We start from the raw sequence: 26,444 nt of genomic DNA on the forward strand, positions 1-26,444 counted from the left end.
AGAAATTCAAAATCTCCCAGAAATTCAAAATCTCCCTTATCCTGTAGTCACTTTTTTCACACCTGTGCCATCGAGCCTGTGACATAGCACTGTGATATTCAGTGGGCCTCACACAATCCAAGTGTCCAGTGTCCACAAGTGTCTGCAGCAATTCAAAATCTCCCTTATCCTGTAGTCACTTTTTTCACACCTGTGCCATCGAGCCTGTGACATAGCGCTGTGATATTCAGTGGGCCTCACACAATCCAAGTGTCCAGTGTCCACAAGTGTCTGCAGAAATTCAAAATCTCCCAGAAATTCAAAATCTCCCTTATCCTGTAGTCACTTTTTTCACACCTGTGCCATCGAGCCTGTGACATAGCACTGTGATATTCAGTGGGCCTCACACAATCCAAGTGTCCAGTGTCCACAAGTGTCTGCAGAAATTCAAAATCTCCCTTATCCTGTAGTCACTTTTTTCACACCTGTGCCATCGAGCCTGTGACATAGCGCTGTGATATTCAGTGGGCCTCACACAATCCAAGTGTCCAGTGTCCACAAGTGTCTGCAGAAATTCAAAATCTCCCAGAAATTCGAAATCTCCCTTATCCTGTAGTCACTTTTTTCACACCTGTGCCATCGAGCCTGTGACATAGCGCTGTGATATTCAGTGGGCCTCACACAATCCAAGTGTCCAGTGTCCACAAGTGTCTGCAGAAATTCAAAATCTCCCAGAAATTCAAAATCTCCCTTATCCTGTAGTCACTTTTTTCACACCTGTGCCATCGAGCCTGTGACATAGCACTGTGATATTCAGTGGGCCTCACACAATCCAAGCATCCAGTGTCCACAAGTGTCTGCAGAAATTCAAAATCTCCCTTATCCTGTAGTCACTTTTTTCACACCTGTGCCATCGAGCCTGTGACATAGCACTGTGATATTCAGTGGGCCTCACACAATCCAAGTGTCCAGTGTCCACAAGTGTCTGCAGAAATTCAAAATCTCTCAGAAATTCAAAATCTCCCTTATCCTGTAGTCACTTTTTTCACACCTGTGCCATCGAGCCTGTGACATAGCGCTCTGATATTCAGTGGGCCTCACACAATCCAAAAGTGTCCAGTGTCCACAAGTGTCTGCAGAAATTCAAAATCTGCCTTATCCTGTAGTCACTTTTTTCACACCTGCTGCATCGAGCCTGTGACATAGCGCTCTGATATTCATTGGGCCTCACACAATCCAAAAGTGTCCAGTGTCTGCAGAAATTCAAAATCTCCCTTATCCTGTAGTCACTTTTTTCACACCTGCTGCATCGAGCCTGTGACATAGCGCTCTTATATTCATTGGGCCTCACACAATCCAAAAGTGTCCAGTGTCCACAAGTGTCTGCAGAAATTCAAAATCTCCCTTATCCTGTAGTCACTTTTTTCACACCTGTGCCATCGAGCCTGTGACATAGCGCTGTGATATTCAGTGGGCCTCACACAATCCAAGTGTCCAGTGTCCACAAGTGTCTGCAGAAATTTAAAATCTCCCTTATCCTGTAGTCACTTTTTTCACACCTGTGCCATCGAGCCTGTGACATAGCGCTGTGATATTCAGTGGGCCTCACACAATCCAAGTGTCCAGTGTCCACAAGTGTCTGCAGAAATTCAAAATCTCCCAGAAATTCAAAATCTCCCTTATCCTGTAGTCACTTTTTTCACACCTGTGCCATCGAGCCTGTGACATAGCGCTGTGATATTCAGTGGGCCTCACACAATCCAAGTGTCCAGTGTCCACAAGTGTCTGCAGAAATTTAAAATCTCCCTTATCCTGTAGTCACTTTTTTCACACCTGTGCCATCGAGCCTGTGACATAGCGCTGTGATATTCAGTGGGCCTCACACAATCCAAGTGTCCAGTATCCACAAGTGTCTGCAGAAATTCAAAATCTCCCAGAAAATCAAAATCTCCCTTATCCTGTAGTCACTTTTTTCACACCTGTGCCATCGAGCCTGTGACATAGCACTGTGATATGCAGTGGGCCTCACACAATCCAAGTGTCCAATGTCCACAAGTGTCTGCAGAAATTCAAAATCTCCCTTATCCAGTAGTCACTTTTTTCACACCTGTGCCATCGAGCCTGTGACATAGCACTGTGATATTCAGTGGGCCTCACAGAATCCAAGTGTCCAGTGTCCACAAGTGTCTGCAGAAATTCAAAATCTCCCAGAAATTCAAAATCTCCCTTATCCTGTAGTCACTTTTTTCACACCTGTGCCATCGAGCCTGTGACATAGCGCTGTGATATTCAGTGGGCCTCACACAATCCAAGTGTCCAGTGTCCACAAGTGTCTGCAGAAATTTAAAATCTCCCTTATCCTGTAGTCACTTTTTTCACACCTGTGCCATCGAGCCTGTGACATAGCGCTGTGATATTCAGTGGGCCTCACACAATCCAAGTGTCCAGTGTCCACAAGTGTCTGCAGAAATTCAAAATCTCCCAGAAATTCAAAATCTCCCTTATCCTGTAGTCACTTTTTTCACACCTGTGCCATCGAGCCTGTGACATAGCGCTGTGATATTCAGTGGGCCTCACACAATCCAAGTGTCCAGTGTCCACAAGTGTCTGCAGAAATTTAAAATCTCCCTTATCCTGTAGTCACTTTTTTCACACCTGTGCCATCGAGCCTGTGACATAGCGCTGTGATATTCAGTGGGCCTCACACAATCCAAGTGTCCAGTGTCCACAAGTGTCTGCAGAAATTCAAAATCTCCCAGAAATTCAAAATCTCCCTTATCCTGTAGTCACTTTTTTCACACCTGTGCCATCGAGCCTGTGACATAGCACTGTGATATTCAGTGGGCCTCACACAATCCAAGTGTCCAGTGTCCACAAGTGTCTGCAGAAATTCAAAATCTCCCAGAAATTCAAAATCTCCCTTATCCTGTAGTCACTTTTTTCACACCTGTGCCATCGAGCCTGTGACATAGCACTGTGATATTCAGTGGGCCTCACACAATCCAAGTGTCCAGTGTCCACAAGTGTCTGCAGAAATTCAAAATCTCCCTTATCCTGTAGTCACTTTTTTCACACCTGTGCCATCGAGCCTGTGACATAGCACTGTGATATTCAGTGGGCCTCACACAATCCAAGTGTCCAGTGTCCACAAGTGTCTGCAGAAATTCAAAATCTCCCAGAAAATCAAAATCTCCCTTATCCTGTAGTCACTTTTTTCACACCTGTGCCATCAAGCCTGTGACATAGCATTGTGATATGCAGTGGGCCTCACACAATCCAAGTGTCCAGTGTCCACAAGTGTCTGCAGAAATTCAAAATCTCCCTTATCCAGTAGTCACTTTTTTCACACCTGTGCCATCGAGCCTGTGACATAGCGCTGTGATATTCAGTGGGCCTCACAGAATCCAAGTGTCCAGTGTCCACAAGTGTCTGCAGAAATTCAAAATCTCCCAGAAATTCAAAATCTCCCTTATCCTGTAGTCACTTTTTTCACACCTGTGCCATCGAGCCTGTGACATAGCGCTATGATATTCAGTGGGCCTCACACAATCCAAGTGTCCAGTGTCCACAAGTGTCTGCAGAAATTCAAAATCTCCCAGAAATTCAAAATCTCCCTTATCCTGTAGTCACTTTTTTCACACCTGTGCCATCGAGCCTGTGACATAGCACTGTGATATTCAGTGGGCCTCACACAATCCAAGTGTCCAGTGTCCACAAGTGTCTGCAGAAATTCAAAATCTCCCTTATCCTGTAGTCACTTTTTTCACACCTGTGCCATCGAGCCTGTGACATAGCACTGTGATATTCAGTGGGCCTCACACAATCCAAGTGTCCAGTGTCCACAAGTGTCTGCAGAAATTCAAAATCTCTCAGAAATTCAAAATCTCCCTTATCCTGTAGTCACTTTTTTCACACCTGTGCCATCGAGCCTGTGACATAGCACTGTGATATTCAGTGGGCCTCACACAATCCAAGTGTCCAGTGTCCACAAGTGTCTGCAGAAATTCAAAATCTCCCTTATCCTGTAGTCACTTTTTTCACACCTGTGCCATCGAGCCTGTGACATAGCACTGTGATATTCAGTGGGCCTCACACAATCCAAGTGTCCAGTGTCCACAAGTGTCTGCAGAAATTCAAAATCTCCCTTATCCTGTAGTCACTTTTTTCACACCTGTGCCATCGAGCCTGTGACATAGCACTGTGATATTCAGTGGGCCTCACACAATCCAAGTGTCCAGTGTCCACAAGTGTCTGCAGAAATTCAAAATCTCCCTTATCCTATAGTCACTTTTTTCACACCTGTGCCATCGAGCCTGTGACATAGCGCTGTGATATTCAGTGGGCCTCACACAATCCAAGTGTCCAGTGTCCACAAGTGTCTGCAGAAATTCAAAATCTCCCAGAAATTCAAAATCTCCCTTATCCTGTAGTCACTTTTTTCACACCTGTGCCATTGAGCCTGTGACATAGCACTGTGATATGCAGTGGGCCTCACACAATCCAAGTGTCCAGTGTCCACAAGTGTCTGCAGAAATTCAAAATCTCCCTTATCCTGTAGTCGCTTTTTTCACACCTGTGCCATCGAGCCTGTGACATAGCGCTGTGATATTCAGTGGGCCTCACACAATCCAAGTGTCCAGTGTCCACAAGTGTCTGCAGAAATTCAAAATCTCCCAGAAATTCAAAATCTCCCTTATCCTGTAGTCACTTTTTTCACACCTGTGCCATCGAGCCTGTGACATAGCACTGTGATATTCAGTGGGCCTCACACAATCCAAGTGTCCAGTGTCCACAAGTGTCTGCAGAAATTCAAAATCTCCCTTATCCTGTAGTCACTTTTTTCACACCTGTGCCATCGAGCCTGTGACATAGCACTGTGATATTCAGTGGGCCTCACACAATTCAAGTGTCCAGTGTCCACAAGTGTCTGCAGAAATTCAAAATCTCTCAGAAATTCAAAATCTCCCTTATCCTGTAGTCACTTTTTTCACACCTGTGCCATCGAGCCTGTGACATAGCGCTGTGATATTCAGTGGGCCTCACACAATCCAAGTGTCCAGTATCCACAAGTGTCTGCTGAAATTCAAAATCTCCCAGAAATTCAAAATCTCCCTTATCCTGTAGTCACTTTTTTCACACCTGTACCATCGAGCCTGTGACATAGCACTGTGATATTCAGTGGTCCTCACAGAATCCAAGTGTCCAGTGTCCACAATTGTCTGCAGAAATTCAAAATCTCCCTTATCCTGTAGTCACTTTTTTCACACCTGTGCCATCGAGCCTGTGACATAGCACTGTGATATTCAGTGGGCCTCACACAATCCAAGTGTCCAGTGTCCACAAGTGTCTGCAGAAATTCAAAATCTCTCAGAAATTCAAAATCTCCCTTATCCTGTAGTCACTTTTTTCACACCTGTGCCATCGAGCCGGTGACATAGCGCTCTGATATTCAGTGGGCCTCACACAATCCAAAAGTGTCCAGTGTCCACAAGTGTCTGCAGAAATTCAAAATCTCCCTTATCCTGTAGTCACTTTTTTCACACCTGCTGCATCGAGCCTGTGACATAGCGCTCTGATATTCACTGGGCCTCAAACAATCCAAAAGTGTCCAGTGTCTGCAGAAATTCAAAATCTCCCTTATCCTGTAGTCACTTTTTTCACACCTGCTGCATCGAGCCTGTGACATAGCGCTCTTATATTCATTGGGCCTCACACAATCCAAAAGTGTCCAGTGTCCACAAGTGTCTGCAGAAATTCAAAATCTCCCTTATCCTGTAGTCACTTTTTTCACACCTGTGCCATCGAGCCTGTGACATAGCGCTGTGATATTCAGTGGGCCTCACACAATCCAAGTGTCCAGTGTCCACAAGTGTCTGCAGAAATTTAAAATCTCCCTTATCCTGTAGTCACTTTTTTCCACACCTGTGCCATTGAGCCTGTGACATAGCGCTGTGATATTCAGTGGGCCTCACACAATTCAAGTGTCCAGTGTCCACAAGTGTCTGCAGAAATTCAAAATCTCCCAGAAATTCAAAATCTCCCTTATCCTGTAGTCACTTTTTTCACACCTGCTGCATCGAGCCTGTGACATAGCGCTCTTATATTCATTGGGCCTCACACAATCCAAAAGTGTCCAGTGTCCACAAGTGTCTGCAGAAATTCAAAATCTCCCTTATCCTGTAGTCACTTTTTTCACACCTGTGCCATCGAGCCTGTGACATAGCGCTGTGATATTCAGTGGGCCTCACACAATCCAAGTGTCCAGTGTCCACAAGTGTCTGCAGAAATTTAAAATCTCCCTTATCCTGTAGTCACTTTTTTCACACCTGTGCCATTGAGCCTGTGACATAGCGCTGTGATATTCAGTGGGCCTCACACAATTCAAGTGTCCAGTGTCCACAAGTGTCTGCAGAAATTCAAAATCTCCCAGAAATTCAAAATCTCCCTTATCCTGTAGTCAGTTTTTTCACACCTGTGCCATCGAGCCTGTGACATAGCGCTGTGATATTCAGTGGGCCTCACACAATCCAAGTGTCCAGTGTCCACAAGTGTCTGCAGAAATTCAAAATCTCCCAGAAATTCAAAATCTCCCTTATCCTGTAGTCACTTTTTTCACACCTGTGCCATCGAGCCTGTGACATAGCACTGTGATATTCAGTGGGCCTCACACAATCCAAGTGTCCAGTGTCCACAAGTGTCTGCAGAAATTCAAAATCTCCCTTATCCTGTAGTCACTTTTTTCACACCTGTGCCATCGAGCCTGTGACATAGCACTGTGATATTCAGTGGGCCTCACACAATCCAAGTGTCCAGTGTCCACAAGTGTCTGCAGAAATTCAAAATCTCTCAGAAATTCAAAATCTCCCTTATCCTGTAGTCACTTTTTTCACACCTGTGCCATCGAGCCTGTGACATAGCGCTGTGATATTCAGTGGGCCTCACACAATCCAAGTGTCCAGTGTCCACAAGTGTCTGCAGAAATTCAAAATCTCCCAGAAATTCAAAATCTCCCTTATCCTGTAGTCACTTTTTTCACACCTGTGCCATCGAGCCTGTGACATAGCACTGTGATATTCAGTGGGCCTCACACAATCCAAGTGTCCAGTGTCCACAAGTGTCTGCAGAAATTCAAAATCTCCCTTATCCTGTAGTCACTTTTTTCACACCTGTGCCATCGAGCCTGTGACATAGCACTGTGATATTCAGTGGGCCTCACACAATCCAAGTGTCCAGTGTCCACAAGTGTCTGCAGAAATTCAAAATCTCCCTTATCCTGTAGTCACTTTTTTCACACCTGTGCCATCGAGCCTGTGACATAGCACTGTGATATTCAGTGGGCCTCACACAATCCAAGTGTCCAGTGTCCACAAGTGTCTGCAGAAATTCAAAATCTCCCAGAAATTCAAAATCTCCCTTATCCTGTAGTCACTTTTTTCACACCTGTGCCATCGAGCCTGTGACATAGCGCTGTGATATTCAGTGGGCCTCACACAATCCAAGTGTCCAGTGTCCACAAGTGTCTGCAGAAAATCTAAATCTCCCCTGTCCTATAGACACCTTGTACCTTGTTTTACATTACTATATAGTTTGTAGAATTTTGTCTACATTTCTACTAAAAATGAGGAAGGCTGGTGGAAGAGGCCGTGGAATTGGGCGGGGGTTGGCAGCTGGTAATGATGGTGTTGGTGGTGGATCTGATGGTAGTGGCAAAAGCAAAATAGGACCGAATGCAGGAGGTGTTGAGCCTGCGTCATCGTCTGGCTCCATAAGGCTTCGAAGGCTTAGTTTTCTAGGAGTTGGCAAACCGCTTTTAACGCCAGAGCATCAGGAAAAAGTTTTGTCTTACATTTTCTGACTCAGCCTCCAGCTCTATCGCCTCCTCTTCTGAGGTTGTAAAAAGTAAAAGCACTGAGTCGTCATTGGAGGCTCATGTTCATGAACCACACCTTTCCTTGTGTCCTTCACCACAACCAAGATTGAAGGATGACGCAGGCCATACTACTGATTACTCCATGGAGCTGTTTTCACATACCATGCCTGGATTATCAAGTGAAATGGTGAATTACCCAGGCCAAGATGAATCTGACATGGAGTGCACTGATGCACAGCCGCTGATAGATGATTCTGCTGGTACATTCACTCAGAGCACTACATTGTCCTCGCAGTGTACAGAGCCAGATTCTGACCCTGATGAGACTCAGGTGCCCCTTCCCGCACACTATACCACCATACACGGTGACACAGAGGAAGGTGCACATGACATTGAAGAGGAGGTGATGGATGACCCAGTTGTTGACCCAGATTGGCATCCATTGGGGGAAGAGGGTGCTGCTTCCAATAGCTCAGATGAGGAGCATCCACAGCAGACATCGACATCGCAACAGCTGTTATCTGGCAGGCCCGGAGCACTCCAAAGACAGGTTCCAAAAATCAAAAGAGTTGCTGGACAGCTTGTCCAGAGGGTCAAAACATCACAGCGTGCAAGGCCGCAAAATGTCTGCCAAAGTAGGAAGAGTGCAGTGTGGCACTTTTTTGAACAAAATCCTCATGATCAGGCCAAGGTTATCTGTAAGAAGTGCACAAAGACCTTTAGCCGAGGGAAAAATCTGAAAAATGTGAATACCAGTTGCATGCTTAGACATTTAACCAGCATGCACTTGCAAGGGTGGACACAACACCAAACCTCAAGTGCCACATGTGCAACTGATCACAAACAAGGTAGTCAGCAACGCTACATTGTTTCCCCCACTGTAAGCCCACCGGTTAGCACAGCAGCAAATGTTGAGGTGTCGCTGCAAGGCCACAGCAGTCAGGGAATCCCACTGTTATATCAACGAAATACTGAATCTAGGCCATCAGAAAGAACACCAACTCCATCACCATCATCAACCCTCTCTCAGTCCGCCCTGTCCACCGCTACTTCCACCATATGCAGCTCTCAAGACCAGCTCACCCTCCCAGACACTATGAGTAGGTCAAGAAAGTACTCAGTCTCTCATCCGCGTACACTGGGTTTGAACGCCCACATTGCCAAACTAATCTCGTTTGAGATGATGCCCTATCGGTTGGTGGAAAGCGCAGCTTTCCGCGAACTCATGGCCTATGCAGTACCACGCTATGACCTACCCAGTCGCCACTTCTTCTCTCGCAAAGCCATCCCAGCCCTCCACCATCATGTGAAAGACCGCATTGTCCATGCACTCAAGCAGTCAGTGAGTGGAAACGTGCACCTCACAACTGATGCATGGTCCAGTCGGCATGGCCAGGGCCGTTACGTGTCCATCACTGCGCACTGGGTTAATGTGGTGGATGCAGGGTCCACAGGGGACAGCAGTGGTGGGACAGTGCTGCCTAGCCCACGGTATAGGAAACAGTTGGCTGTAGGCGTTCCACCCTCCTCCTCCTCCTCCTCCTCCAGAAGCGAAAGCTCGTCCACAGAGCGCAGTCGTACGAGCACTCCATCTGCAGCTGCCACTGTTGCACACAAGGTGTCCCCCTATCGAGCAGCTAGTGGAAAGCGTCAGCAGGCTGTGTTGCAGATGATGTGTTTGGGCGACAGACACACCGCCGAGGTGCTGGCCGAGTACTTGAAGCGACAAACTGAGTCATGGCTGGGCAGTGTACATCTTGAGGCAGGCAAGGTAGTTAGTTATAACGGCCGTAATTTTGTGGCAGCCATAGCCCTTTCAAAACTCAGCCACATACCTTGCTTGGCTCACACCTTGAACCTGGTGGTGCAGTACTTCCTCAAAAATTATCCGGAGTTAACAGCCCTGCTCCATAAGGTGTGAAGACTGTGCGCGCACATCTGCCGGTCGCCTGTACACTCCGTTCGTATGCAGAAGCTGCAGCGATTGCTCCACCTTCCCAACCACCGCCTCATTATCGACATTGCAACAAGGTGGAACTCCACCCTGCACATGGTGGAGCGGCTGTGCGAGCAGAGGCAGGCCATAATGCATTTGTGGGAGGATACACGGCCAGGCACTTTGAGAGCAGACATGGAGTTGACAGGTGTGCAGTGGTCGAAGCTGAAAGACCTCTGTAAAGTCCCTCAGTGTTTTGAGGAATGCACACGGCTGGTAAGCGCAGACGACGCCATCCTAAGCATGAGAATCCCACTTATGCATCTGCTCATGCAAACTTTGACGCACCTTAAGAAGCAGGCGTCTGCAGCCAATGTTGACGAGGAGGAAGAGGTGGAGGGAATCCTTGATGACATTCAGCCATTGTCTGCTCAGGGACCTCTCCTGGACGAGTTGGAGGAAGATGAGGAGGAGGAGGATGATGATGGGGATGATTACTTAGGGGAGGAGGATGCATCTCGTGGGGCAAGTGAAAATGTTGGTGTGGCAAGGTCTGGTACAGGGTTTGTGCGTGACTGGAGGTATGTGGATTTGCCAGAAAGTGCTCCTCCAACCAGCACTCGCAGTGCATCATTGACACCGGGAACATTGGCCCACATGTCAGATTATGCCTTGCGGATCCTAAAAAGGGACCCCCGCATTGCCAAAATGATGAACAATGACGACTACTGGTTGGCCAGCATCCTGGATCCACGCTATAAAGGCAAATTACAAAACATCATGCCACAGGAGAACCTTGACCTAATATTGGCTAATTAACAAGCAACTCTGGTAAATCGGTTGCTTGAGGCATTCCCAGCACACAGCAGCGGTGATGGTTCTCACACGAGCCGTACGGGCCGGGGGCAGCTTGGCAGAGGTGTTCATGGTGCACACAGCAGAAGTGGCGTTGGAGACAGGGGTTTCATGACAATGTTGTGGACTGATTTTTCAAGTACCGCTCACACAACTGGTAATACAGCATCGATGGAAAGTGACAGGAGACAGCAGTTGTCAACTATGGTTACAAACTACTTTTCCTCCCATATCGATGTTCTCCCACACAGGTCATTCCCCTTTGACTATTGGGCTGCTAAACTGGACACCTGGCCTGAATTGGCACAATATGCCTTACAGGAGCTCGCTTGCCCAGCTGCAAGTGTGCTATCGGAAAGAGTCTTCAGTGCAGCTGGATCAATCCTGACAGAAAAAAGGACCCGTCTGTCAACCCAAAATGTGGATGATCTAACCTTCATTAAAATGAACCATGCATGGGTTACCAAGGATTTTGTCCCACCTTCCCCTGATGACACATAGGGTGACAGAAAAATGGCTTGCTTTGGTCCACCTCTTCCTGGGGCTTGACCTATTTCGCCTTTTGCATCAGCTGAATGTCCAACATCAACATATGCCACTTTCTAAAACTCCCTAACGGTGCTGCCTCCCCCCCTATGGCCGGGGTCACCACCTAGCGCATGACACCGTGCGAGTGCCGTTGCCCTGGACAGGTGGGTAGGCCGACTCTTGGGCGCGGGCACTGGCACAGGGTCCCTCATAGTGCAATCAAGTGTCTCTGACGGTGTTGGTGCACACCCGCCGTCAGACACACCGCCGTACTATGAGGGGCCCAGTGCCAGTACCGATGCCCACGAGTGGGCCCCCCTTGCTTGGGCAGGGCCCCAGCATTTGCAATCTTTACCTCTCCCTGCTCCTCCGCTGTGTAGTCTGGGCCGTCAAATCCATACTGTGCCTGACACCGTCTGAGCCTGCCTCCAGAGTATAGACATATCTTTTGAATGTGTACGCTATCCATACATGTTATCCGGGGATACGGTACCCTTTCTCACCTTTGTGCAATCACTTGCAAGCCATACTGGGCCTAACACCGTCTGAGCCTGCCTCCTGATGTATAGACATATCTTTTGAATGTGTACGCTATCGATACATGTTATCCGGGGATACGGTACCCTTTCTCACCTTTGTGCAATCACTTGCAAGCCATACTGTGCCTGACACCGTCTGAGCCTGCCTCCTGATGTATAGACATATCTTTTGAATGTGTACGCTATCCATACATGTTATCCGGGGATACGGTACCCTTTCTCACCTTTGTGCAATCACTTGCAAGCCATACTGGGCCTTACACCGTCTGAGCCTGCCTCCTGATGTATAGACATATCTTTTGAATGTGTACGCTATCCATACATGTTATCCGGGGATACGGTACCCTTTCTCACCTTTGTGCAATCACTTGCAAGCCATACTGGGCCTTACACCGTCTGAGCCTGCCTCCTGATGTATAGACATATCTTTTGAATGAGTACGCTATCCATACATGTTATCCGGGGATACGGTACCCTTTCTCACCTTTGTGCAATCACTTGCAAGCCATACTGGGCCTTACACCATCTGAGCCTGCCTCCTGATGTATAGACATATCTTTTGAATGTGTACGCTATCCATACATGTTATCCGGGGATACGGTACCCTTTCTCACCTTTGTGCAATCACGTGTAACCCATACTGGGCGTGAGAACGGCTGGCGAGCTGTTAAGCAAGCTACAGCACCTGTGGTTTGCACACGTAAGTTTTTCATTTTTTCAGGAATGACGGTTAGGCCTAATTCCGGAACTGCGGTTGACCTGCACTTACTGGGAAATCATCGTTCGCGAGTAATAATTGTAATCAGTGATCCCCATCACTAACGTTGTTCAGCGGGTTATCTGCACCTGTAAGCGACAAACGCTGGCCTTTTCAGTGTAGCGCACATGCAGCCACGGACATGTAAGGGCATGACACACCAGTTATTGGCTAATCTCATGTGCCAGAGCCTCACGTGTCCCTCTAGTAAGCCGGACTTGGACCGCGGAGCATGACGGAGTCTCGTTCGTTAACGGAATTAAGCTTGCAATGTGTGCATCTGTTCTGTAGCTGGCATGGTTGAGGTTGCCCGTGTTGAGTCAAATTACGCCGTAGGCGCCACTCCTGGTGGTGCCCTTCTGGACATTCCTTTAAGGTTCAGCTTTGCAACCATACTGCCCACGTAAAACAAACACTTTGCCTTCATGAACGCTGTTTGGAGGGTCATGACTCGTGGGAATAACGCCGCCCAATCAGTTAACCTGCTAGAGAGATCCTTCGTTGCTCCCAAGCATGACATCACACTCCCTAGGAGGAAGGTAATGCCACTGTGGCGACCGTACTCCTGGGGGCGACACAAGTTCACTGATGTCCAGCCACTGCTCGATGAATCTGCTGGTACATTGACCCAGACCACTACATTCCCCTCGCACGCTACCCGGCCTGAATCTGACCCTGATGAAACTCAGGTTACCCTTCCCATATACAGTTCCATCTTACACGGTGACAAAGAGGAAGCTGCAGATGAAAGTGCAGGTTCGGCCCACCCGCCATCAGACACACCACCGTACTATCAGGGGCCCTGTGCCAGTGCCGTCGCCAACGAGTGGGCCCCCCCTGCTTGCTCAGGATCACAGCACTTGCAAGGTTGAAATACTGTGCAGTGAGATGGAAGATGGGGACGACGAGGAGTCCAGACTAGTACAGGGATTCCCTAGCGAGGAGACTTATTTCATTGTTTTCAATGTTGGGACAGCAATTTTTGGGGAGCACTATACTCTGGAGAATGATAGATGGTGCCCACCATACACTGGAACATTCCAAAGGTGGACATCAGACACTGGAGCAGCATTTACAGGGCCCATTATACACTAGAGCATTAGAAATGGGGCCCATTATGTTTGGAGCATTATTTGGGCCCATAAGACAGTGGAGCTTCATCCATGGGGACCAACATATACTGTAGCATTATGTGGAGCTCATCATATACTGTTTCAAACATTATATGGGACCAATGATTCTGTATGGAGAAATAGATGGGCCTCGTCATGAGATGTAAAAAGTGAAGTATTTTTCATTGTACTATACTGCTATTTCTCTGCCGTATCGGAGCATGATGAGTTGTGGTATTATGTGTTAAAGGGGAGCTCTTTCGCCCAGGGCACATGAAAACCTGGAGCCAGCCCTACCCCCCCACAACTTTAGCCAAATAACCCCCATTTTTCAGTGCGTAACTTGTATTATGAAGTTAATTAAGGTTGACCAGCTTAAGTAAGAAGAATTGATGCTTTTGGCATTCAAATGAGCACTGTAGGTGTGTTTCCTGTCCTCCTCTCACTGCCGACTTTTATTCCCCATTGACTTACATTGGGTTTCGTGTTTCGGGACGACCCCGACTTTTCCCTATAATCGGCCGATCTTGCTCGACCCGACTTTTGGAAAAGTCGGGTTTCACGAAACGAAACTCGACCATAAAAAACCAAAAGTCGCTCAACTCTAGTCACTGGTAATCACTGTATTATCTGTACACTGTCACTATATACAGAGCTCCTGTGTATAATGTCATTGATGATCATTATATTACCTGTACACTATATACAGAGATCCCGTGTATTATGTCCCTGGTGATCACTGTATTACCAGTACACTATACACTATACACAGAGCTCCTGTGTATTTCACTGGTGATCACTGTATTACCTATACACTGACACTATATACAGAGCTCCTGTGTATATTGTCATTAGTATTGTTTTTTTTATTAATAATCAGTATTGTAGTATTCGGTCACTATGTGGTGGTAATATGTGGTCTGGTCATGGTGTGGCAGTATTTGTTCCTTCTATGTGGTATTATTCTGTCACTATGTGGTGATAATATACAGTCTGGTCATGGCGTGGGAGTATTTGTTCCTTGTATGTGGTATTATTCGGTCACTATGTGGTGGTAATATGTGGTCTGGTCATGGTGTGGCGGTATTTGTTCTCTGTATGTGGTATTATTCAGTCACTATGCCATGGTAATATGTGGGCTGGTCATGGTGTGGAGGTATTTCTTCCTTGCATGTGGTAGTATTAGGTCACTATGTGGTGGTAATATATGTTCTGGTCCTGGTGTGACAGTATTTGGTCCTTGTGGTATTAATAGTCATTCTAAAAAATATATGTGACTCATTCCCTTAAATAAAAATAATTAAAAATATACCTAAAAAGAGTATTGGATATTTTAAGAATTGCTTAATAGGTTAGCGTAGAGTAGGGCCCGGCCAAAACAGTCTACCTTTTTGTGGTGGCGGCGGCTTTAAAAATTCTTTTCGCCAAAGTAAAAGCTGCTGGCTATGCATTTGATATGGTGATGATGGAAACTGTTAATATCAGATTGGTGAGGACGTGGTGCAGAAGATGAGTTTTTCCAAGAGTGGAAGGTGGGACTGTGGAAGGTTCAAGGTGGGGAGGCGGAGCTGGGGGTATAACCTGGGTGGAGTCTCAAGGGGGCCTGAAAATTTTGTCAGTATGGGGCCCTGAAATTCCTAGTGGCAGCCCTGAAACCTCGTCACACATTTTATCTACAGATTTTACCCATAGACCTGAATTAGATGAGAAAAATCAACAGATAAAAAAGTACATACATTTTTAGGGCATTTCCGCAGTGGAAACACCATAAAAGTACATGTAAACAGCATATTCCTTTATTAGTGAAGTTATATCAATCCTAAGTAACAGGAGTTGTCCAAAGCAAAGTTGTTTTATTTAAAGCATAATATACCAAAAAAAGACAAAAAGGGCGTAAGAAAAAAAAATGAAAAAAGCGCATGTAGCCTAATTTAGCTAACAGGGTTTTGAAATGCTGCAGAAAATATATAAAGATCAAAATCCCACCAAATCCTAATCGCGGAAACGTCGCCTTAGGCAACATTCACACATCTGTGCGACACATCTGAGTGCTGTCCAATTTTATTTTTCCCTTCGGCAGCACACTGTCCCATAGAGGAAAATTGATATATTCAGACATCTGTTAAAATCATGGATCTGAGAGTGAGATTCTTGTGACTCAGAGCAGGTCCTGTTCTCATCCGATTTGCAGATCAGACTGATGTAGATCGGACTTTCTTTAATTTTGCATCTGTGTCTCACGGGTTTCTTGCTTAGTGACGAACTTGAATAGAAACATGACCTTCCGAAGGGTTTTTTATTGGATTAGAAGCAACTAGTGAAAGAAAAAAAACAGAGGAGAAAAAAGCAGAAGCAACATCTTATTAGTAATGAGCGAGTATACTTGTTGCTCGGGTTTTCATGAGCATGCTTTGGTGTCCTCCGAGTATTGTGGCGTGCTCGGAGATTTAGCTTTTGTCCACACAGCTGCTTGATTTGCGGCTGCTAGACAGCCTGAACACATGTGATTGTCTGTTTGTTAGGGAATCCCCACATGTATTCAGGCTGTCTAGCAGCCATAAATCATGCAGCTGGCTCGACAAGAACTAAATCTCCGGGCATGCCAAAATACTCGGGAAAACACGAGCAATCATATAAGAAATTGGTCTGTCTCTCTTGGATGGTGTTTACCATCAGGGGGCATGACCACTTAACCCCTTTACCCCCAAGGGTGGTTTGCACGTTAATGACCGGGACAATTTTTACAATTCTGACCACTGTCCCTTTATGAGATAACTCTGGAATGCTTCAACGGATCTTGGCAATTCTGAGACTGTTTTTTGTAACATATTGTACTTCACGTTACTAGTAAAATTTCTTTGATATACCGTAACATGCGTTTATTTGTGTACAAAACAGAAATTTGGCAAAAATTTTGAAAATTTTGCAATTTTCAAAGTTTGAATTTTTATGCCCTTACAACAGAGAAATATGTTGTTCTGCCCTCTGAATATAGAGCAATGTTTGTATTATGTGCTGATTTAGTTGTTAGCTCCATCTGGTGGTGGCTGAATTTATAGCCTGTGTCTTTAACAGCAGAGTATTGCATGTGGGATTGAACCAATGTATACTGGGAAGAGGAATATGTCATTTTTTTCTGTGTACTTCATAGGACACACGTGTTTATTTGTCCTTCTGTAACTCCCCAATTTAAGTTTGCTATCCTGGTAAAGCATAACTGGTAAGATTAATATCTTTTCTTGCAATGCAGTATTGTACAAGAGATGTTATTAACTGTATAGCAGCCAGTGCATAGGAGATGTGATTAGAAACCTGTGTATTTTCATGTAAAGTTTGCATCACACTGTATACTTTCCTGTAATTGTGTTAGCTGTGCAATCATCTGCCCAATACTTATCTATGTTGTTTGCATTCTTATAGTTTTACCGCATGTTCTATACTGTTCAGCAATAAACAAATTAGACTACAGAGAACAGTCTGCTTATTTGGAAGACAGAAAGTGGTTTATGCTGTATGCTAGATTGCACAAAGTGTCAACGTGTATGAAGGCAGAACATAGTGTATGTCACACAAAATGATTAATAAATAACATTTTCCATGTGTCTACTTTACATCAGCACAATTTTTGAAACAATTTTTTTTGTTATGAAGTTATAAGTGTTAAAAGTTGACCACCGGATTTCTCATTTTTACAACAAAATTTACAAAACCATTTTCTTTAGGGAACATAACACATTTGAAGTCACTTTGAGGGGTCTATATGGCAGAAAATACCCAAAAGTGACACCATTCTAAAAACTGCACCCCTCAAGCTGATCAAAACCACATTCAAGAAGTTTATTAACCCTTCAGGCGTTTCACAGGAGCAGAAGCAACGTGGAAGGGAATAAATGAACATTTAACTTATTAGTCACAAAAATGATCTTTTAGCAACAATTTTTTTTATTTTCACAAGGGTAAAAGGAGAAAATGGACAGATAAAGTTGTTGTGCAATTTCTCTTGAGTACACCGATACCCCATATGTGGTAAAAAACTACTGTTTGAGCACACGTCAGATCTCAGATGGGATGTAGTGACGTTTTGGAATGCAGACTTTGATGGAATGGTCTGCAGACGTCATGTTTCGTTTGCACAGCCCCTGATGTTCCTAAACACTAAAAAAAAACACAAGTCACATCAATTTGGAAACTAGTAAGTAAATTAGTAGTGCATGGAGGTGTTGTACAGTTTGAAGTAATCTTTCATACACAGGCCAGGTTTGTCGGGTCAGGTGTCACATTGATAAACGGAGTCCTTACGTAATCGTCTTTTGTAACAAACATGGCACCTCTTTTGCAACCTTCCTTTTTTTCCAGTTTGCGGGACCTTTCCCCTGGGAAATGCTGTCCTGATACGATACGAGCACCTTCAATTCCGGAAGTACTTGGGCCATCTTGATTTCCAAAGATTAAGGCCTTAATCACTACCTCCTGGAACTGAAGGTAGGACGTAGTGGTCTGGCCTGCACTTCGTGACAGCAGGAGCGCGTTGTGTATTGCCATTTGTACGATGTGCACGGCCATATTTTTGTACAACATCTTGGCCTCTCTCAAAATACTATACGGCTGGAGGAGTTGATCAGAGAGATCAACACCCTCCATGTTTTTGTTGTACCCCAGTACACAGTCTGATTTGCTGACCTGTGCAGAGGTACCTCCGACAGTGCTGAGGGTGCTGCCATCACCATGTATGGTGGTCAAGAAAAAGACATCCCTTTTGTCATTGTACTTGACCACCAGCAGGTGGTTGCTACATTGGGCTCTGCTGTCACCCCTTATGAGCATCTGCCCAAATAGTGTTTTTGGGAGGCTTCTCTGATTTTTGCGGACAGTACCGCAGGCTGCGGTACCTCGCACAGAGAGAGATTTGAAAAGTGGGATGCTGGTATAAAAGTTAACTGTATAGAGGTGATAACCTTTTCCAGCACTGGGTGCACCAAATCCCACACAATTTTCTCACTCACTCCCAGGACAGGGGGGCATTCAGAGGGTTCAATCCTGGTGTCCTTCCTTTTGTAAACTCTAAACCTGTGGGTGTAGCATGAGGTACTCTCACATAGTTTGTAGAGTCTAATTCCATACCTGGCCCTCTTGCTGGGCAGGAACTGATGGAATCTGAGCCTTCCCTTAAAATGAATTAAGGACTCATCCACACAGATTTCCCTTTGGGGCACATACACTTCAGCAAACTTTTTGTTGAAGTGTTTGATGACAGGCTGAACTTTGTACAGACTGTGCATTATCGGTATAATGCAGTAATTTGTGGATGGCCTCAAGACGTGTCCCGGCTATGACCATTTGGAACACTGGAGCGTTGAATAAAACATCATCACTCCAAAATTGCCAAAGTTCTGGCTTCTTCAGGATCCCCATGTGAAGGACCAGGACCTAAAACTGCATCTTGAGTAGTCATCTATGAAAGTCACCATGTATTTATTTCCTCCTGATGTAGTCACTTGCATGGGTCCACATACGTCAGTATGCACCAAATCAAGTGGTCTTTTGCTTTTCATCTCACTTTCTTTTGGAATAGATATTCTTGTGGATTTAGATTTTATACAACATTGACATCTTACGGTAATTGAGCAATCTGATATCTTAAGATCTTTTGTCAATTCTTTTCTTTGTAGTACCCTTATACTGTCAGGGTGTCTGTGTCCTAGACGTCTATGCCACACGTGAATACAGTTCTTGTGATCATGTGTACATACCTTCATCTGTTCCTTTGCTGTGTCAAGATGATATAATTGTTCATCTGCCTTAACATTGGTTATCACCTTGTTTCTTGCTAGAATTGCACACTCATTGTCTTTGACTTTTACAGTGAGTCCATTGGCTGTTAAACGCTTCACAGATAATCCACTTTCCAATTTTGGAACATACAACACATTCTGTACAAGTATCTTTGAATCTTGTCCGAACTTGTTTGAACAGTTTAGCATACCTTGGCCTATACCTTCTGCGGTTATTTTGCTTCCATCTGCAAGATAAATGGCTTCTTTCTTATCTAAATCAAGATCAGTGAAGAAATTCTTGTCAATTGTCAGATGACTCGTTGCTCCTGAATCAATAAACCAACCAAGTGATGATTTCTTGTCTGTTACTTTAAATGTGTCATTCCAATTATTCTCACATGAATCTGAAATTGTGTTTTTCACTTTCTGTGTATGCTATGTTGTAATTTTTGTTGTTCTGCTTTCCATATGGTACAGTCTTTCTTTAAATGACCTTTTTTCTTACATCTGAAACATTCTCTTGTCTCTTTATTATAGGGTTTTTTAAATTCTGTAGCTTTAAGAGAGTTTCCACTGTTCTTTTCAGTAGAAGAATAATTTGTCTGTTCTTTTCTTCTCTGATATTCATCTATTAGTCTGGTTTTCACAAAATCTAATGTGATGTCTTTTTCTGGTCTTGTCTCTAGGGCATTTATCAAGGCTGTATACCAATCTGGTAAACTGCACAATAATATTGCTGCTACATGACTTTCTTTAATGTCTTCACCAATAGACCTTAGCTGTGATATTACTTCCATCATTGAGAATATGTACTTCTGCATGTCATCATTTGCACTCACTCATACTGTAAAGCTTTCTTAATACAAATAACTTGTGATTTAAACTGGATCTTTCATGTACTTTTCTTAATGCTTCCCACATTCCTTTCGCTGTTTCTTCATTTCTTATGTGTATTAATTGAGCATCATCCACTAATAAGCTAATGGTGGCTCTAGCTTCTCTACTCTTTCTATCCCATGTCTGATTATCTTCATCAGGTCTATCTGTAATGATTACTTCCCATAAATCATCTTTAGATAACAACATCTATACTTTGAATTTCCATAACTGATAATTTTCACTGTTCAGCTTAGCTACTGTGAGTTTCAGCTCAGTGCTACACATCATTCTTCTTTCTTCTTTAGAGTTCCTGTATTTCCTGTGTGTGGTGATTCTCTGTAATTATCTCCAGTGTGCGGTCATCCAGTTCCTGGGTCATAAATTCCTTTGTCCCTGGATTTTTTTTTCTTTTCCCCCTCCGTTCACTGGGTTTTATCTCCTTCTGTTAACAGAGCTTATCTGCTTCTCCGGTGTCTGAGGTTATCTCCTGGGTGTCTCTGTTCTGGGTGTCTGGGATTCTTTGTCCTGGGCCCATAACCTGTAGCAGAGTGTATCTTTTGAGAATCCACCGGTACACAGGAGAACTTCACTGAGCAAGTTATCTTGAGTAAACAGCATTTACTTCCTATCGGTAAACATGAGATAAGAATTCAGAAGCACACAGCCGTGCTGATGGTATAATACAGTCAAAAGCAAAGTAAAACTTAACATCAACAAAAGAGCTTCCCTCCCCACAATACAGCAAACATATAACTTCACACTATCGCCATCTGCTGTCAGGCTAAAAGTCCTCCCTTACATAAACAATAAGTCCATTTCTGTTGCATATGCCAACATGAACTGCGTCACTTATCAAAGTTCGGGAGCTGCTGAATCTGGGCACGGGGTGGGGCAAGGGGGAGTGAGGAAGAGAAATTGAAAACAGCAGTCACGAGTTCTGATGAGTGAACTGAGTCACTTATCAAAGTTTGACGGCTGCTGGATGTGCGCACAGGAGTGGCGCAAAGGTGGGTAAAAAAGAAAAGTGGAAAACAGCGAGCACGAGTGTTGATCGGTGAACTGCATCACCAATCAATGCTCAGCGGCTGCTGAATGTGCGCACAGAGGTGGCGCAAAGGGGGGTGGAGGGGGTAAAAAGAGGGGGAAAGGGAAGAGGGGATGGGGGATTGGGATAGATGAAGAGAGATCGGGCAGGGATCAGGGATCAAAACTCTTACAGTTGTTGTCTCTCTTCTTCTGTCTTGTCTTCTTTCTTCTCTATTCTTTGAAAAAGGGGATTGTGGTGTCACAGGCTTCTGTGGCACCACAAGGCCCAGCACAGCAGGAGATTCTGTAGTGTGACCACTCTGAAGGAATCCTCAGCTAGTGTGAGGACCTACAGTGCAGTCACAGACAGGTGACAGAGCGGTCATACCGGTGCTCTGACCAGTCACTGGTGTGATCGATGACGACATCGATCACACCAATCAGAGCTGGCCTTGGTGACGCTGGTGTTGCTAGGCACAGCTTCGATCCTAGGCAGGTCACCGGCAGGTTATTACATTGATCGCACCAATTAGCGGTTCCAGGCCATGCCTAGTATCGGAGCTCACAGCTCCGATCCTAGGCAGATCAGCGAAAGGCCACCGGCAGGGCACAGTGCGAATTGAACAGCCAATCACAGCAATTGTGGATGCGGAAGGGCAGCAACACCCCCCAGGATGACGGCACCATCTACCCACAGGTAAACTGCGCTGGAATTTTAATGCGATCACCGCGACTTAAGTCGCAGCGTCACATTAAACATATGACGTAATGATCCGTCCATAGTCAAACAGGCCCAGGTCACATGGACGGATCATTACGTCAGATGTCAGAAAGGGGCATAGGGCGATCTTAACGCCAAATACGGCCCTGCATACATATATAATGAATAGAATGAAGAGAACGATATATAAAATATAACATACAGTGGGGAAAAAAAGCATTTAGTCAGTCAGCAATAGTGCAAGTTCCACCACTTAAAAAGATGAGAGGCGACTGTAATTTACATCATAGGTAGACCTCAACTATGGGAGACAAACTGAGAAAAAAAAATCCAGAAAATCACATTGTCTGTTTTTTTTTCATTTTATTTGCATATTATGGTGGAAAATAAGTATTTGGTCAGAAACAAGCAATCAAGATTTCTGGCTCTCACAGACCTGTAACTTCTTCTTTAAGAGTCTCCTCTTTCCTCCACTCATTACCTGTAGTAATGGCACCTGTTTAAACTTGTTATCAGTATAAAAAGACACCTGTGCACACCCTCAAACAGTCTGACTCCAAACTCCACTATGGTGAAGACCAAAGAGCTGTCAAAGGACACCAGAAACAAAATTGTAGCCCTGCACCAGGCAGGGAAGACTGAATCTGCAATAGCCAACCAGCTTGGAGTGAAGAAATCAACTGTGGGAGCAATAATTAGAAAATGGAAGACATACAAGACCACTGATAATCTCCCTCGATCTGGTGCTCCACGCAAAATCCCACCCCGTGGGGTCAGAATGATCACAAGAACAGTGAGCAAAAATCCCAGAACCACGCAGGGGGACCTAGTGAATGAACTGCAGAGAGCTGGGACCAATGTAACAAGGCCTACCATAAGTAACACACTACGCCACCATGGACTCAGATCCTGCAGTGCCAGACGTGTCCCACTGCTTAAGCCTGTACATGTCCGGGCCCGTCTGAAGTTTGCTAGAGAGCATTTGGATGATCCAGAGGAGTTTTGGGAGAATGTCCTATGGTCTGATGAAACCAAACTGGAACTGTTTGGTAGAAACACAACTTGTCGTGTTTGGAGGAAAAAGAATACTGAGTTGCATCCATCAAACACCATACCTACTGTAAAGCATGGTGGTGGAAACATCATGCTTTGGGGCTGTTTCTCTGCAAAGGGACCAGGACGACTGATCCGGGTACATGAAAGAATGAATGGGGCCATGTATCGTGAGATTTTGAGTGCAAACCTCCTTCCATCAGCAAGGGCATTGAAGATGAAACGTGGCTGGGTCTTTCAACATGACAATGATCCAAAGCACACCACCAGGGCAACGAAGGAGTGGCTTCGTAAGAAGCATTTCAAGGTCCTGGAGTGGCCTAGCCAGTCTCCAGATCTCAACCCTATAGAAAACCTTTGGAGGGAGTTGAAAGTCCGTGTTGCCAAGCGAAAAGCCAAAAACATCACTGCTCTAGAGGAGATCTGCATGGAGGAATGGGCCAAAATACCAACAACAGTGTGTGGCAACCTTGTGAAGACTTACAGAAAACGTTTGACCTCTGTCATTGCCAACAAAGGATATATCACAAAGTATTGAGATGAAATTTTGTTTCTGACCAAATACTTATTTTCCACCATAATATGCAAATAAAATGAAAAAAAAACAGACAATGTGATTTTCTGGATTTTTTTTTCTCAGTTTGTCTCCCATAGTTGAGGTCTACCTATGATGTAAATTACAGACGCCTCTCATCTTTTTAAGTGGTGGAACTTGCACTATTGCTGACTGACTAAATACTTTTTTGCCCCACTGTATGTGAGGATAATGTGTGTCTATGTACATTTGTATATTATATGATTCACTTGTATTTACCAATGAATTATACTGCCAGAAATATATTATTTTCTACCCAGCAGCATTATCAGGAGAATATTATTGCTAAAAGTATTTATTTTATGGATAAAGGAAATATTTTTCCCTTGGTCTCCTGCATTAGTGGCTTTGGCTCCATTTTGGAGAATAATGAAATGTCTTGTCCCAGCAGTGTTACCCCGATCTGACAGCCGCAATGCACTCATTAACTCCACTTTTCCTATTAGTTGTGCTCATTCTAAAACTTCTTTCCCAAATGCCTCATAATAGTTGCACTAGCTGTCTGTGAAACCTTGGCTAAAGCGTCTCAGGCATCTAGATGACCCCGCAGGTTAATGGCAGTCATTAAAATAAAGTGCCCATGAATGCTTTATATGTGCAAGGAGAGGGAGAGGCTGGGAGCGCATGGTCGTTGTTCTATGTGCCTAAGATGCCTACAGAGACTATAACACAATTATAGACACGCATAAACTTTACCCTGCTCTTTCACATAATACTGATATAGAAACAGCACATCGCACTTTTATTACACCTTAAAGCAATAAGGTACTATCAGTGGTAACTGCTAAAGTTCATATTTTGGACAGTTCCATCTTAGTAAATCCTGAACAAACAACACAGTTATTTCTAGACTTAAGATAGTGTGGAACCCAGCCTACTAAAGGAAGCACATTGATTTGAAGGCAACTTTTATCTTAAAGAGTAACCTTTGTTTTAGATTTCCATAAATCAATAATACACATGAATATAAGCCACTTTGTGATATATCTTATCAGAGAAATCGGCTTCTTTGTCCTCCTCAACTGATCGTTTCCGAATTCATTTGTAACATCTGTAAATCAGTGATACGCCATAATCAAATTTAGATGACAGCAGGTACTTTTAATATTCGACGGAGGGGAGAGCTGGACGCCGACACCAACATTCAGGAAACGACACTTCCTGTTCTCCATCGAACTTTGAGTACCAATTGTCAATTTCTTTATCAGTAATGTGAACATTTGCAGTCACTGAGGACAAATTTTACTTGGTGAGAATTTTGAGAATAAATGATCAGTCTGGGAGGAGAAAGAAGCAAATTTCTCTAATACATAGTAGCAAGAGTCTTATTTTCACATATACGGTACTTTTGATTTATGGGGGATAAAAACAACATTTACACTTGAAGGCGTTTGAAGCAGCAGGTAGGACATGGACAAGGAGTGAATCCTATAACTTTTTTAATCTAACACTGAAATCTACCTTTCTGGATATAGTTTCAAGTGATTAATAACTTTGGTATTTCTAGTTTATTATATAGCATCGGATTTCTGACACTGACCTGAAACATTTTGGCATTATTAGCAGTTTACCTTGAAAGTTCCTGGATGTCAATGTAATATCTGTACCATCAAGGCCAGTTTTAAGCAAATTATGGCCATTTGCAAAATTAAAAGTACCATATATACTCGACTATAAGCTGAGATTTTCAGCCCATTTTTGGGGGCTGAAAGTCCCCCTCTCGGCTTTTATTCAAGTCATATACCTGGGGGTCAGCGGGGGAGGGGGAGCGGCGGTATCACAGATCATACCTACCCCCCCTGCCGCGGTCTCTGCAGCCCCCCCGCTTCTCCACGGTCTCCCTTCCTTCCTTCAGCGGTCACATGGTACCGCTCATTAAGTGACCCGTTGAAGCGCTCGAGCAGCACGAAACGGCCGTTGTCAGCCTTTCTTGCACTCCTTATGTCACTCCCCCGACTTGACATGTTCATGATATGTCAATAAATCAGTGAAACTTCTATCTCGATGGGTGCGACCTTTTATCTTTGCATGGATTCCTAGGATTGACTGTTTCCAGGTCTGGCACCCGAGATTCCCAGCTGCTGGGCTTCTGTATGCCGCACATCATTTGAAGTCACACGGTAACAGCGGCGCCGTCCGCTTTTTATCTTGAGTTTTGTGATTTAACATGGTACCGCTCATTAAACTCATGAATATGTGCATTCATGAGTGTAATGAGAGGTACCACGTGACCGCTGAAGGCAGGAAGAGAGACCGTGGGAGAACGGGACTGCAGAGACCGAGCCAGGAAGGGGTAAGTATAGGCTATATTCACCTGTCCCCGGTCCATCGGTGCATGCTGCTGTCTGATGTGTCCTCTTGTCAGTGACTTTTAGATAGCAGAGGGAGCAGTGACGTGGTTAGTGTGCGCCGTGCCCTCTGCTGCCTGAACGTCACTGACAGATGACGTGGCAGACAGCGGCGGCCGACGAGCAGGATTGGACGTAGGAGAGGTGAATGTCTCAGGTGCCGGGTCCTGAGGCAGCAGCGACACCGGCACCTAGCGACGGAGAGGTATGTCATTTTTTTTTTTTATTTGCAGCAGCAGCAGCGGCAGCATATGGGGGCATAATGTATGGAGCATCTTATGGGGGCAGCATATGGTGGCATGATATGTGGAGCAGCATATGGGGACAACATATGGGGGCACAGCGTCGGACTGGCCCACCGGAGAACCGGAGGATTCTCCGGTGGGCCCTGGCATCTGGTGGGCCCTGGCACCTGCTGGCATACAGGGTCAGCAGTTGCCTAGGGTCCCCACCACTCCAGGGGCCCCCAGCC

General features: G+C 44.9%; 1 protein-coding gene across 2 annotated transcripts in view; it reads right to left on the reverse strand.

Annotated features, from left to right (window-relative positions):
* Positions 1 to 15,457: 15,457 nt before the first annotated feature.
* The window catches only part of ADAT2 (adenosine deaminase tRNA specific 2), a 71,947-nt gene continuing 60,960 nt past the window's right edge, over positions 15,458 to 26,444 (reverse strand). For both annotated transcript variants that reach the window (XM_073575678.1, XM_073575679.1), the window contains exon 7: positions 15,458 to 15,890. In XM_073575678.1, the coding sequence (XP_073431779.1) occupies positions 15,829 to 15,890 (62 nt within the window). In that variant the 3' untranslated portion in view covers positions 15,458 to 15,828. The remainder of the gene's footprint in view (positions 15,891 to 26,444) is intronic.

This window comes from Dendrobates tinctorius, unplaced genomic scaffold, assembly GCF_039654945.1.
Source record: "Dendrobates tinctorius isolate UK_male_01 unplaced genomic scaffold, ASM3965494v1 ptg000046l, whole genome shotgun sequence".
NCBI lineage: Eukaryota > Metazoa > Chordata > Amphibia > Anura > Dendrobatidae > Dendrobates > Dendrobates tinctorius.